The sequence below is a fragment of the Leucoraja erinacea genome, chromosome 28, assembly GCF_028641065.1.
Source record: "Leucoraja erinacea ecotype New England chromosome 28, Leri_hhj_1, whole genome shotgun sequence".
In the NCBI taxonomy this organism is placed as follows: Eukaryota; Metazoa; Chordata; class Chondrichthyes; order Rajiformes; family Rajidae; genus Leucoraja; species Leucoraja erinaceus.
The window spans coordinates 21,964,454-21,980,205 of NC_073404.1; the positions used below are offsets into that span (position 1 = coordinate 21,964,454).

A 15,752-nucleotide genomic window follows, 5' to 3' on the forward strand; every position below is an offset into this window, starting at 1 on the left:
TTCAGGCTCTTTGAGAGTGGAGTTTCCAACAACATTGTACTGTATCATATCAATGTGCATCTTAGTAGGTTTTTAGTTGAACAATTGCAAAACTAATCTGTCTTCATCAATTGGATTGTGATATTTATTCACTTGCAGGCATTCAATGCTGAGCCCTTCATAAACAGTACAGTATGACAACATTATGGAGACAAATAACCTACAAGTCTCTGGTTGCCCGATAAGCTCTGTCCACCGTTTCAATGGCTTCCTTTAAAGCATCATGTACAAACTGACTCCCTAGGTGTTCTTGAACATCTAGAATAGAAACACATCAATTGTCAATAATTCAGGAAGGTCAAGCAACTTCAATTAGGAATTGACTTTACTTTGACACAGATGAAATACATCGTACAGGTCAAGAGGTACAATCGATCAAATAATTCAGTAACGTGATGAGTATATGGTATTCTTGTGGTAAAGAGGACTAACTGACTTATAATGTTGAGCAAGCACGAAATGCTGGAGTAGCTCAGCAGGTCAAGCATCATATGTCAAGGAATGGCCAGGCAACGTATCAGGTTGGGACTCTTCTTCATGAGTTCATAAGTTCATAACTCATTGGAGCAGAATTAGGCCATTCAACCCATCGAGTCCACTCCACCATTCAGTGCCGGCTGAGTAAATATGTAAAGGTGAAATAGGGTGTGGGGAAATGTGCCATTATCCACCCCAGAGGAGCCACAACCCTGTAGATTGTGTATCCACTCTCGCCACAGATGCTGCCTGAGCCTCAAAGTTACTCCAGCATTTTACGTTTTGTTCAACATTTCGACATCTGCAGTTCCTCATGTGTTTTTCTGGTGTTTAATGTTCTCTTTATAAGTTATAAAATGTGACAAAGGCACTCGGGGTCAAGTGCCACTTCTCAAAACATATATCTCAGGTCGGGTGACAGGTACAAGATGCAGAAGATAGTTAAAACAAGAACATGGAGTTTCAAATGAATGGCTCAAAGCTCAATGCTGGGACTGAGTTCCTCCAGCACTTTGTGATTTGCTTAAGGAATAGATAGTGGCCTTGTCATTTCCTATCCACATGGAATGTCAAATACCTGTCTTTCTGATGTGACAGATTACAAGGTGCTGCCTGAAAATATCCAGCTGCTTAGTCAATCAATCATTTTGTTGGTAAAGGGAGTGCTGCTCTCCTATGGAAATGAATTCCGATTGCTAAAAGCTCCAAGCCTCCAGAGTGAACTCTAAAATCCCACACCTAGGGCAGCACAGTGGTCCTGCAGGTAGTGAAGGTTTTTCAATGTTCCAGTGACCTGGATTGACCTGAAACATCACCCATTCCTTCTCTCCAGAGATGCTGCCTGGCCCACTGAGTTACTCCAACATTTTGTGTCTACCTTCTATTTAAACCAGTATCTGCAATTCTTTCCTACTCAATCATATTGAATTAGTTTTTTAAATCTTCGAAGAGCAACTCGCTGCAAATAATTTTATTTTGTGTACAACATTAAGCAAAATTGTGCATATTGCTTACTGCTTGATATTAGGTCGTTTTTCATTGTCATTCACAAAGTCCTTTCTTTCTGTTTGCCTGACTATATCATCCTGTATTGGAAGGAACTCCAGATGCTGGAAATAGACACAAAATGTGGGAATAACTCAGCGAGACAGACAACATCACTGAAAAAGGGTCTCAACCTGAAACGTCACCCATTCCTTCTCTCCAATGGTGCAGCCTGTCCCACTGAGTTACTCCAGCATTTTGTGTATATCATCCTGTAAAATTCAACTATTCTGTTTTCTATAATACTTGTGGATATCATATGATATAATGTCAGTCCTAGTAATTAAGGTCATAAGGTCATAAGGAATAGGAATAGAAATAGGCCATTCAGCCCATCATGTCTACTCCACCATTCAATCATGGCTGACCTACTAACCCCATTCTTCTGCCTTCTCCCCATAACCTCTGACACCTACAAGTTAGAAATAACAGGGTGCGGGTTGTCAACTCCAAGATAAAGCGAGAGTCCAGCTCCATGCTTCCCTTTGTACTGGTTTAATTAAAGTGCTTTGTATTGTTGAGCTCTGTGGCTGCTCCTCAGTAAAAGTATATAAGGCAAATCCCGAGAGTGAGACTGAGTCTCTTACCTGGTTCGGCTTCATTTGCGTGAAACATGGAGAGTCCAGCAACGACCACCACAAGTAACCATGCGGCTGCCATTCTGAAAGAAACATATCCACTATGTTAGGCAGAAGACTGAGAAGTTAACCATATAACCATATAACCATATAACAATTACAGCACGGAAACAGGCCATCTCGGCCCTACAAGTCCGTGCCAAACAACTTTTTTTCCCTTAGTCCCACCTGCCTGTACTCATACCATAACCCTCCATTCCCTTCTCATCCATATGCCTATCCAATTTATTTTTAAATGATACCAATGAACCTGCCTCCACCACTTCCACTGGAAGCTCATTCCACTCCGCTACCACTCTCTGAGTAAAGATGTTCCCCCTCATATTACCCCTAAACTTCTGTCCCTTAATTCTGAAGTCATGTCCTCTTGTTTGAATCTTCCCTATTCTCAAAGGGAAAAGCTTGTCCACATCAACTCTGTCTATCCCTCTCATCATTTTAAAGACCTCTATCAAATCCCCCCTTAACCTTCTGCGCTCCAGAGAATAAAGACCTAACTTATTCAACCTATCTCTGTCACTTAGTTGTTGAAACCCAGGCAACATTCTAGTAAATCTCCTCTGTACTCTCTCTATTTTGTTGACAAGGTACATTAAAGGCACATTAAAGTTAGGAGAATTCAACAGGAACCATCACAGACAAGGACATCTACACATGTGCACATTCAGGGAGACACCTACAGAATAACACTGTGACTTAAACTCATGTCCACGGTGACAGGCACATGCCCACACATGTACTAATGCAATGTATAGAGTGCTACCATTCATTTTTAGATTTGCATCTCCAGAAATAGAAACTGAACATACTGATTTTACTTCGGAGTCACGTGAGTGACTACGTGAAGAACCCACCCAGCGCGCAGGCGCGGCATTACGTCAGCAGTGCAACAGCGGCAGCAGCTGGAGCCAGGCTCTCCAGCTGCAGCATAAAGACGAGACCTCAGGTAAGTGCCTTTTTTGTTTCAGAGTCGCGCTAGAGAGAATAATGGCCTCTCGCAAGCGACCAGCCAGGAGGACTGCCTGCCCTACTCCACCCGAGGACGGGTCCATAGCGGGACGGCAGCCTCTCGCAGCGGAGGAGCTTTTTCAACGCTCCCGCTCACCCGACACCGAGCCGCCCCCAGTGCGGCAAATCTCAACGCCCCGCACAGGGAGGAAGGCGACCCAGAAAACCGACCGGCCGGTGTCCTCCGATGATTCGGAGGAACGGGAACACTCTCCCCCACCGAAAAGGGGAGACGTTCGGATGAGCTGCATGAGGCAGCTCCTCGAACGTATGATTAATGAGGAGATGCGGCATCTCCCAGGAGGACGGGCTTTGGCCTCCTCCTCTCCACACCCTTCTGTACCCTCTATATTCGAGGGCAGTAAGGGAGGCCAGGACTGGGCTGGCCTATCCCAAGGGCAGGCGGAGGATATCGTCAGCATGCCGGGCGTGCCGGAAGAAGAGCTACTGGGTGTAGTGGGCCGATATGCGGCACCACCAACAACTGGGATGGTGTTGCCACCCAGAATGGCGGCAACTATAAACAGGCTGTCCAACAACCCGCTGCAGGACAAGGCTGTCCAGCAGGCCCTTGACAACTACATCGCGCCCGAAAATTGCGAGGCGCTGAGGGTCAAGACGGTAAATGGGCAGATCTGGAACCAGCTGGGGCAGCACATAAGGGCTCAGGAGGTCAAAATGCAGCGAGTCCTGAAGCTACACTCAGCAGCCGTCACCGCCTTTGCTCGGTCAGTTGGGGAGGAAGACCTGACCATACCCCAGCAAGATGCCCTCGCACTGATGTGCGGCACCACGTACGAGCTAAACAACCTACGGCGGGACAACATCAGGCCTGCCCTCAACCCAACGTATGCGGGCCTCTGTAAAGCTCCAGCGCCCGAACGACAGGCGCTGCTATTTGGTGCGGATCTGGCCAAAAGGCTCAAGGAGTTGGAAGAGGCGGCAAACCCGGTAGGCCTCATGAGGGCAGGGCCAGGACCGGGCAGGGCGAAGACACCCAGCTGGCCGCACGCCCCGGCAGCCACCAGCAGATACCGAGCTGGTGAAAGCCTGGTGACCGCCTCCCACTACCCCCAGTGCTCTTTTTTAGAGCGGGGCCCAGGGCGGAGCCGTGGGAAGATGCGCCGCCCCACCGCAGCACCAACACGGACAACCTTGTGCCAGACCCACCGGAAACGACCCCACAAGTGAACATGGAGGTAGGTGGGTCTGGTTCCTGTCAACATACACAGACAAAAGGTGTAGTATTAACAGGGGGACGTTTGAGGTTCTTCAAGCATGTTTTGGTGCTCCCTTACTAACAATCAGTTTATACTCAACAGTATTAGTGGATACAAGATTGAATTCAAACCAGGCGTAGAACCGCCAGTTCAGCACATGCCCCAAAGGGTGTTCCTTCCCTCGGCAGTTGAGAAGGTAGAAGGACAAGCTGAACTTGATCGGCTCGTGGCTAAAGGCATCATAGAAATGACCACACACGAGCCGCAAGAATTTGTATCAAATATTTTTCTCAAAACTAAAAAAGATGGTGGATGTCGCATTATTATTGACCTGACATCACTTAATCAGTCTGTTGAGTATCAACATTTCAAAATGGAGACATTTGTCACTGCCAGACAACTGATCTCCAAGGGATACTACATGGCAAGCATAGATATCAAAGATGCTTACTATTTGGTACCCATTCATAAAGATTACTTTAAATATCTGAAATTTATCTGGAGGGGCCAGCTATGGCAGTACCGAGCTTTGCCCAATGGTTTAACGACAGCTCCCAGACTATTTACGAAAATTCTTAAAGTGGCCATGAAGAAATTGAGAGAATTAAAACATTTAGTAGTGGCCTATCTGGACGATGTTCTCATATTAGGAAGAACACGGGATCAAGCTGTCGCAGGAGTGTTAGCCACTAAACAACTCCTTGAAACTTTGGGTTTTATCCTCCACCCAGATAAATCAATATTGGAGCCTACTACTAACATGGATTACTTAGGCTTCACTATTGACACGATTCACATGACTGTCACTCTGCCCAGAAACAAAACAGTTTCACTCATTGAAGCTTGTAGCCATTTAATTGCCACACCGCAACCTAGAATACGGCATGTAGCCAGAGTTATTGGCTCTATAGTAGCAGCATTTCCGGCTGCCCAACATGGGCCCTTGCATTATCAAAATCTCCAAAGAGCAAGGACTCATGCATTACGCCTTCATAGGGGGCATTATGATCGCAAAATGGATTTACCCGCTGAAGCCAAATTAGAACTTCAGTGGTGGGTTGACAATATTTGGCACAGTCACAGTCCTATCACCGTAACCAATCCTAACATAACCATTGCAACGGATGCCAGTGCTTTAGGCTGGGGAGCTACTAACTCCAAAGACAGCACAGGTGGCAGATGGACTAATTCAGAGGCATCGCTACTACACTCACTGGGCATTAACTTTTTGGAAATGCTCGCCGCCTTTTATGGGCTAAAAGCATATGCATCTGGTATGCGACACGTGCATGTTAGAATTATGATCGACAACACTACGGCAGTATCTTATATCCAGCACATGGGTGGCATTAAATCAGTATCATGCGACAAATTAACTGCTATAATCTGGCAATGGTGTGTCGAGAGACATATTTGGCTATCAGCTGCCTATTTACCAGGCAAGCTAAATTTAGTGGCGGACACCAGGTCACGAAAATTCAACGACAACATCGAATGGATGTTGGACCCAAAATCATTTGCTAAAAATTATCAAGCAATATGGTACGCCAGATATAGATTTGTTTGCGTCTAGGTTAAATCACCAACTACCCATGTATGTGGCTTGGGAACCAGACCCAGAGGCAGCAGCGGTAGATGCCTTCACGCTGGACTGGGGAAATTTCTTTTTCTATGCTTTCCCTCCCTTCTGCCTCATCAGTCGGGTACTCCAGAAAATTCAGGCAGACTCAGCCTCTGGCATTCTGGTCGTGCCCGACTGGCCTACCCAACCATGGTTCCCAATGTTCCACGACATGGTGGTAGAGACACCAATGGTCCTTCAACACCACCCCCAATTATTGACTCACCCGGTAACTGGCATTAGCCATCCATGCCACCAAAAATTGAAACTCCTGGTTTCCAGATTTTGAACAGGCCTTACCGGGGATTGGGGTTATCAGACAGAACAATCACCACCATGTCGGCATCCCTGCGAGTTTCCACCAAGAAACAGTACCTGACCTTCATCAGGAAATGGGAACAGTACTGTCTGGACGCAGGGACATCCTACACTACACGACGACTTCGATCTCGGATGTGCTGGAGTTCCTGGCCCACCTGCACCATGATCTCAAGATGAGCTACAGTGCCATCAACACGGCTCGGAGCGCACTGTCCGCATATCTAATGCCGATAGAACAGCATAGTGTGGGATCCCACCCTCTAGTCATCAGACTCCTTAAGGGGATCTTTAATACCAAACCCCCTACACCTAGATACACTCACATGTGGGATGTGAGTGTAGTTCTCACACACCTTCGAGGTTGGCCTCCGGTGGGATCCCTGAGCCTGGAACAGGCCACTTACAAAACCCTCATGCTCATGGCGCTTGTCTCAGCTCAAAGGGTCCAGTCTCTCCATCAGCTTAATCTAAACTACATGGTGACCACCCCAGATACCATTACTTTCACTATGCCGGGGTTGGTAAAACAAAGTAGACCAGGTACATCAAACTCCCCGATGATCTTCCGGGCTTACCCTCCAGAACCTAGGCTGTGTGTGGTGACCCACCTTCAACATTATCTAGACACTACCCAAACGCTAAGAGGGAGAGAGAAAGCCTTATGGGTTAGCCACAGGAAGCCTTTTGGACGGGTAACCAGCCAAACATTATCCAGATGGTTGAAACAGGTCCTCAGCATGGCAGTGATTAACACTAATGTTTTTAAATCCCATTCAACCAGGGCAGCGTCCACCTCAGCGGCGGATAGGATGCAGGTTCCCCTCGACCACATCCTCAGGGCAGCGGGATGGTCAAGGGAATCGACATTCCAACGATTTTACAACAAACCGCTGATGGAACAGGACGTCTTTGCGGATACTGTTTTACAAACCGCAAAGTTATGATTTAAAGCCCATGGGAGCTATTTTGTTTTTGTTATAGTTAATAAATATTTCTTTTATAACTAAACAAACTTGTTGGTCTCTAGCTACCACTTCCTCCCTCGATGACCTTTCGGCAGTGAGTGATATAACTGTTACACGGTTTGAAATCACAGACCTTTGAAGTCTTCACGTAGTCACTCACGTGACTCCGAAGTAAAATAGTAAGATTAAACGAGTACTTACCAGTACGAAGTTTGATCTGTATTTTATGAGGAGTTACGATGAGGGATTACGTGCCCTCCGCTCCCACCCTCATTATATAGATCAAATTCGGACTAATGTCTCGTTGGTCTTCACTATCTTTACTTCAACTAGTGTCTATCTGTGATTCCACACCGCTGCTTGGAAGTATGCCGCGCCTGCGCGCTGGGTGGGTTCTTCACGTAATCCCTCATCGTAACTCCTCATAAAATACAGATCAAACTTCGTACTGGTAAGTACTCGTTTAATCTTACTATTTTATCTAATGACCACGTCTTAAACATATTTTTAGTAATGGAGGTCGACAAGGAGCTGACGGTAATGAATAATTGACGATATGGCCAGAGAACTGAACTGATAAATGGTATGAACCAGCAAACATATTCTAATACTGCCTATTGCTCAGAATTGGCTATGAGATGTAATGGTGAGCCTATCAGTGCTGTCACAATGGAGGAAGGTTGTCAGCTTCTTGTGATGGGACAGCAGAATTAAATATAGAAATCCAAACATAGTTGTTAGTGATTCTCTGCTCTTCCCTGCTCTGCACCGTGTCAGCTTTCAACATAATTGGCTCCCTCCTTCAACAAAGGAATGTATTTAAAAAGCTTAAAATTAAATAAAAATTCTGGTGGTTATCGGTATTTCACAATGACATATTTATCTTGAACTTCTGCATATTTCTGTATTTTTCGTTCTTACTGTGTGAATGTTTAAAACTATTTCGCCTAGATACACCCAGGTTATCTGCAGGTATCACGCAGGTTGCTCCATCCCCAGGCATAGCTTCCATTCCAATGGTGGAACTGAGCCAAGTTACACAAAGTTACCAAAGTTGCAAGCTCGCTATATCGTCAGTTGAAGTGGAAACAAATAACCAATCCCATGGAAAGGAATGAGAGAAACAAGCTGTTTCAAAACAGTCAGACATCCATTAGCAGTGATAGGCTTTATACATTGTGCTGGGGGGCAGGAACACTCTGATATCAAAGAGCCACCTTTGCAAGTAGAGCCCTGGCTGTACTGGTACTGTACTGACCTGCACTGTGCTTGGCCAAGTCACACTGAATAGCCAGGAGTGTTGCACCCAGTGGCACACTTAGGCGAATTTTCAGGCGACTGCCGTCGACCGGCAAGTTGCTGGCAGTCGCCTGAAAAGCTGGCGACAGGAACGGCGACTGTCAGTGGAACACACACACACATTGCTTCCTTCACCAGCCCATTATGCAGGCGGGGGACAGGGCAAGCGGGGGGGGAAACGCTGTCTGAGTGAAATTCACACGGTGCAAAGCTAATGTGATACAGACACACATCGCGATGAACAGGAAGGTATGTGTTGTAATTAAGACGGTGAAAGCACAGTGTACAGGAAGGGTCACATAAGTCCTTTAAAAGAGGGGGGGGGGGGTAGGGGTAGAAGGGGGAGAAGGGGAGAAAGGGGGAAGAAGTGGGAGGGGGGGGAGAAGGAGTGGAGTCAACTTTTAAGAAGCTAGAGATACACGGCTGTGAAGCCCGGCGGACATAAACATTATCGGTCGATTATCCTTGGTTCTGAAAACTACTACTTACGATTTTTTCCCCAATGAGCCAGCACCGGCTACAACCTATGAGTACCTTCGACCTTCTGGCAACCCACTCGGACCTCCTGGTGACCCACCTATGGCACGATAATTCTCGCCACTCTCCATGGCGGTTTAATTGTGGTCGCCGCTAATTTTTCAACATGTTGAAAAATTCACGGCGACCATAATGAGGCCGCGACTAGTTCCCAGAATGTAGGAACTTGTCACGATCATGAAGGCGACTCCCCGGCAACCACCCGTGAACATGTGCCGACTATGTGGCGAACGCAGAGTCTCCTGCAGTCGCCTAAAAAGTCGCCTAAGTGGGACAGGCCCATAGCCCAGTGTCAACACTCGAAGAAATAAGGGGCAGCCAGTCAAATCTCTCAAGGCCCTGAAGAATTTGTCCCATTGCTTCAAAAACAATTTGCTCCATCGGTTCCTTCTATTTCCTGTGCTTTTGTCTATTAGAAATCATTTTTGTTCTCGCCGTTGCCCTGCTGGCATGGAAACATGTAGAAACGAGGAACTGCAGATGCTGGTTTACACAAAAGGACACAGAGTGCTGGAGTAACTGAGTGGATCAAGCTGCATCTCTGGCGAACATGAATAGGTGATGTTTTGGGTTTGGACCCTTCTTCCTGACCTGAAATGTCACCTATCCATGTTCTCTTGAGGTGCTGCTTGACCTGCTGAGTTATTCCAGCACTTTGTGGTGATTTGCATGGTAACTTCATTGGCTCAGTTCCAATGATTGTTCCCTTTCTCAATATTTCTTGAGAACATCTGAACATTTCATTAATTTGGCTTCCAGTTTCCAGCCTGCTCTCAATTTTACCAGGTCCATATCTAACTCCTTCTTTCATGAATATCTCTAATTCCATCTCAGGTGATAGCTTAATGACTAATATCCATTATAAATCCACTGATTCCCCACATCTGATTTTGTAACAAAGTCTTCCACCATCCTTCCTGTAATGAGCCAATTCCATTCTTTCGGCTTCTCCACCTCCACTGTATCTGTTCTGATGTGACACTTCCCACACCAACCCTCTCAAATGTCTTCCTTTTTCCTTAACAGAGGTCACCTCTCTACCATAGTAGTTGCGTTTCTCATTCACGTTGCACCTATTTTCCGCTCTGTGCTCTCATCCCCTGTCTTTATGAGCCGAATAAGGACAGAGATCATCCATGTTCCCCAGATTTTAACATGCACCAATGCACTAGCGCAATTTAAAACAGACAACACTCCTGTGATTCCCTGGTTGACTCTTCCATTTCCACCAATCAATCTCATTCTCAGATGTGATTGAGAGGGAGGCAAAAGAGGAGGACGAGTTACGCTACTAACCAGGGAGACAGCCATAACAACAGTCGGAGAGGATGTACTGCATCTGGTGCTTATGGTCCCTTACATGATGAAGAAAAAACATAGACTGTGATTTTTTTTTAGCAGAACAAGTCTGCATGAACTTGGTCTGACATATTTATTCTTCATTTTACAGTGTCCTATGGTCGGTAATACAACCATGCTTTTTTTCTTATTTAGCAAATTTCCTGTCTTGGTTGCTGCATTCCCTTTTATTCCATGTCCAAGTGGGTTCAACCTTTCTAACAAGTGGGTTCTTATCAAGTGGGTTCTTATCTGCCTTTAGGAAGTCACATTAAATAAATATTAACATATTTCTCTCATTCATTCTCTCAGTTCATTAATCAAAACCTCTATCAAGTTAGTTTGATGCTGGAATAAGGTAATCATCCCTTCATTATTCCTGCACCATTTAATGCTGCACTTATACCTCCGTTCCATTACCCTGCACTAACCTCACATCCCATCCCTCTCTTAATATTTAACAAACCTATCAATCTTTATCTTGGGTGTAATCCGCAAATGAACTTCCACAGCCCTCTGAGTAGAAAATACCTAATAATCACTACTTCCTGGGTAAAACAAAATCTTTTAATCTCTTTCATCAATCATCAAACCCTTCGTTTTGAGACTGAAATCTCAAATCGCAGCCAGGAGAAACATAAACTCATCATATCACTTCTCACACCTTATAACAATATTGTGCATTGTCTTGAAGAAATTCATGCTGGTTCTCTAATCAAGCCACACACTCAAGTAACTTCGTATTCTCTGCCTCAAAGCCTCTATATATATATAATCTCAGGCTGAACAAGATGGTCCAAATAGAATGAAGTAGGTAACAAAAAGAATTAAAACACAAAAAAAGACAAAAAGTGCTAGAGGAACTCAGTGTGTCAGGCAACATCTCTGGTGAACATGGACAGGTGATGTTTCGGGTCGGGACCCTTTGTTAAGACTGAGTTTATCCAGAGATGCTGCCTGACCCACTGAGTTACTCCAGCACTTTGTGTATTTATTTTGTAAATTACTGTCTGCAGTTCCTTGTATCTAAATTAAAACACAAAAATCACTCCTATAGACTCAAGAAAGATCATAGCAATATATTATAGGCATGTTCAGACGTTCAAAATGGGCTGCAGAAAAGAAACACAATTCCAGCAGCCAACTAGAAAAATAAAAAATAATTTCATGATGATACCAATAAAGCAGAGAAAAAAAATACTAAACACAAATGGCCTGGCACTGGGATTGAGCAGAAATTATGCGATATTTTTTGATTGCTTCTCCAAATATTCATAAGAATGAATGAGGAATATCCTCCACAAGCAGACCAAAGGCAACTGACACTCACCTCAGGATCTTCAACTCCCAATGATCCAATGCTTTAGAAAATCTGCCTTAAAAATGGTAAAATATTTGCATAAAATGTTGACCGTTTTCCTGTTTGACTGGATTCTAATAAATATAGAATCTATAAAGTTAATGAGAAGTGACGTCATTGATGTTGTGGAATGAGGATATTTATATTCAAGGAAGGTCCGTTGCTTTGTAAATAATCATAATAAATATAGAGTGCCAGAAGTATGCATTATGTTCATTGATAATTCCAGTTTCACAACTTATCTCCTGTCACCTCAGGGCTAAAAAGGTAACCATTTTAACATTATTGGGATTGTTGCGTCCCAGGGTATGGCTTTACTGGTTATCTTATTGTTATCTTAGCTGTGCCTCTAGTTGCAGCTGTTTGGCTGTCAACTGCCACCAAAATTGTAATTTCTATTGAGGTTGCTGGAAGCAGTAGTGAGTTGCCTTTCTCTCGGCTTTAGCCTAAACTCCATTTTCCACAATGTTTTGACTGGCGGGTTGAACTCAATTTTATTTCTGCAGGAAAGTTGTTGGAGTTCTTCTGAGAATGAAAGACACAGAACAGGCCTGGAGCTAACTGGTTGGGGACAGTAACTATTCTGGAGATGCGGTTCCTCTACTCTCTGACCCAATAATCGAAACATGTGAAGGCAAGTAGCATTTGGAGACCTACGCCTTATGAGTCATTGTGGAAATTGTGAAAAGCAATTGGCATCTAGGTCGAGGAAGTCCTTGCCATTTTTCCAAAAACCTCAGCTAGTTTCTCAAAGATTCTGAGGCTGAATGAAAATCCCTCCGTTCTCATAGGAACGTAGAAAATAGGTACAGGAGGAGGCCATTTGGCCCTTCCAGCCTGCTCCGCCATTCACTGTGATCATAACTTATCATCCACAATCTGTAACCTGTGCCTGCCTTCTTCCCCTATCCCTTGATTCCGCTAGCCCAGAAAGCTCTATCTAACTCTTTTAAATTCATCCAGTAAATTGACCTCTACTGCCTTCTGAGGCAAAGAATTCCACAAATTCACAACTCTCTTTGTGAAAATGTTTTTTCTCATCTCAGTTTTTCATGGCCTCCCCTTCATTATTGGACTGTGGCCCCTAGTACTGGACACCCCCAACATTTGGGAACATTTTTCCTGTATCTAGCTTGTCCAATCCTTTTATAATTTTCTTGACTGAAAAGAGCCCCTCTCATTCTTCTAAATTCCAGTGAAAACCAGCCCAGTCTTTCCATTCTTTACTCTTATGACAGTCCCGCCATCCTGGGGATTAACCTCGTGAACCTACGCTGCACTGCCTCAATAGCAAGGATGTCCTTCCTCAAATTAGGAGACCAAAACTGCACACAAAACTCCAGAGTGGTCTCACCAGGGCCCTGTACAACTGCAGAAGGAAGGACCTCTTTACTCCTATACTCAAATCTTCTCGTTATGAGGGCCAACATGCCATTTCTCCTGTGACAAATCTATCTTATTTGTTTGTAAGAGTTTTTAAAAGTCTTCATGCATGGATCAGTCAAGAACGTACATGGAGTCTGTCCATTACCCTGCACAGATGCTGTCTGACCTGCTGAGCCCCTCCAGCAGTTTGAATTTTGCTCAAGGACAACTCTGAGTCAGAATATTGAGAATTAAATCACACAGTGCCATCTGCTGACAAGAACTTGCTGCGGGATGGCATTTCTGTGCAGTGCTGAGCAGTCAGAGGTGCTGACTGATTGACCTTTTGGAGAAAGTAACTAAGTGTGTCGACAGGAGCAGTGCAGTTGAAGACTAAACACAAAGTGCTGGAGCAGCTCAGTGGTTCAGGCAGCTTCCATGGAGGGATTGCATAGATGACCATTCTTCAGAGTCTGAGGAGGTCCCGACCCAAAAGATCGCCTATTAATTTCCTGCACGGATGCTGCCTAACCCATTGAATTACTCCAGCACTTTGCATTTTGCTCAAGATTCCAGCACCTGCAATTTCTTGTGCTGCAGTTGTAGTCTATCTGAATGTTTTTTTTAAACGTTTTTTGACAAGATTCCAGATGAGAGATTTGTCCAAAAGCTAAGAGCCTCAGGAACATTTTGGCAAGTTTAATCTGAAAAAAATGTCTTGGTGACAGGAGGCAGAGGATGATGGTCAAGTGGAATCCACAATTGAAAGCCTGTGACCAGTGATGTCTGTAGGGATTGCCACTGGACCCCTGTTATTTGTTATGTACACTAATGATCTGAATGTAAATACAGAAGGCATCGATTGTAAGTGAAGATTGGTGACGTTGTATCTCATGATATGGATAATCTTAAATCACTGATACTCATCAGTTGGTAAATTGGTCAGGGAATGATAGATTGAATTTAATCCTGAAAACTGTAAAATTCTGTCGATAACTGAAAATCTTTTGGAAGGCTAAGAATGTTAGAAAGCACTGAGGAATACAACAAGCTTGGTGTACAAATAAAATGGTCCAGAAGGTGGCAGCACAGGTAGATAGAAACATAGAAAATAGGTGCATGATTAGGCCATTCGGCCCTTCGAGCCTGCACCGCCATTCAATATGATCATGGCTGATCATCCAACTCAGTATCCTGTACCTGCCTTCTCTCCATACCCCCTGATCGCTTTAGCCACAAGGGCCACATCTAACTCCCTCTTAAATATAGCCAATGAACTGGCCTCAACTGCAATTCTGTGGCAGAGAATTCCAGAGATTCACCACTCTCTGTGTGAAAAATGTTTTCCTCATCTCGGTCCTAAAAGATTTCCCCCTTATCCTTAAACTGTGACCCCTTGTTCTGGACTTCCCCAACATCGGGAACAATCTTCCTGCATCTAGCCTGTCCAACACCTTAAGAATTTTGTAAGTTCCTATAAGATCCCCCCTCAATCTTCTAAGATAAGGTGATAAGTAGGTATTGGTTCATAGAAACAAAGAACTGACGATGTTGGTTAATACACAAAAGGACACAAAGTGCTGGAATAATTCAGCAGGCAGGCAGCATCTCTGGAGAGAAGGGTGACGCTTTGGGTCAAGTCCCTTCATCAGACTATTATTGTCACATGTATTGAGGTGCAGTGAAAGATTTTGTTTGCGTGTTAAATCATTAAGTAAATCGGATAGAGCTTTTCATGAGTACACTTAGACCACACACAAGTACACCAGGAAGTGAAAAGAGAAGAATACCAGAGCACATGGGCTGTTTGCCTTCATTAGCCAAGACAGAGAGGGAGTAGATAGGTCATGTCCAATATGTAAAAACTATAGTTCGGCTGCAGCTGGATTAATGTATGTAGGTCTGTTGACACTCTATATGAAGGCCATGATTGCATTAGAGAGAATACAGATGAGATTTACGAGCTTTCATCAGTCTGAAGAAGTGTCCAACCTGACATGTCATTTGTCCATTTCCCTCCACAGGTGCTTGTGGTCCCGACCACGGGGGGAAATGGAGGAGGACTGACCAAACTTTGTGATGAATGCTGTGGTGGATGTTTGTGTTAAATTTTTATTACGTATTGTGTGGGTTTTTTTATTGTACCGCTGCTGGCAAATTCATTTCACTGCACTTTATGTGCAAGTGACGAATCAAACTTGACTTGAATTGACTCTCTGACCTGTTGAGTTCCTCCAGCAAACAAATTTTTGCGAAGATTCACGCAGTCTTTTTTGTCTTCACCAGTAAGTTGCCTGGAATGGAGTTTTTCACCAATGTGGAGTGACATGAGAGATTGAATTTGTTATCTTTGGAAGGGGGTTAGGAGGTTGCAGATGGCTTCCCGGAGGTTGCAGGTGGTTGCCGGAGGTTGCAGGTAGTGGAAGCAGGTAGGGAGACTGATTAAAAACTCCGGGAACCGCACGGAAACTTTCGGTGGGGCGCAAAGTCTCCAGAGGTTTCCGTTCAGGTTTTCTAAGT

The 15,752-nt window shown here is 44.5% G+C and overlaps 1 protein-coding gene across 1 annotated transcript in view; it reads right to left on the reverse strand.

Annotated features, from left to right (window-relative positions):
• Window positions 1-11,915, reverse strand: part of LOC129710775 (eosinophil peroxidase-like) — a 36,405-nt gene extending 24,490 nt beyond the window's left edge. The window contains exons 1-3 of the mRNA XM_055658013.1: window positions 11,838-11,915; window positions 2,148-2,221; window positions 204-297 (exon numbers count right to left, since the gene is read on the reverse strand). Of these exons, the coding sequence (XP_055513988.1) occupies window positions 204-297; window positions 2,148-2,220 (167 nt within the window). The 5' untranslated portion in view covers window position 2,221; window positions 11,838-11,915. The remainder of the gene's footprint in view (window positions 1-203; window positions 298-2,147; window positions 2,222-11,837) is intronic.
• Between the last annotated feature and the right edge of the window lie 3,837 nt (window positions 11,916-15,752).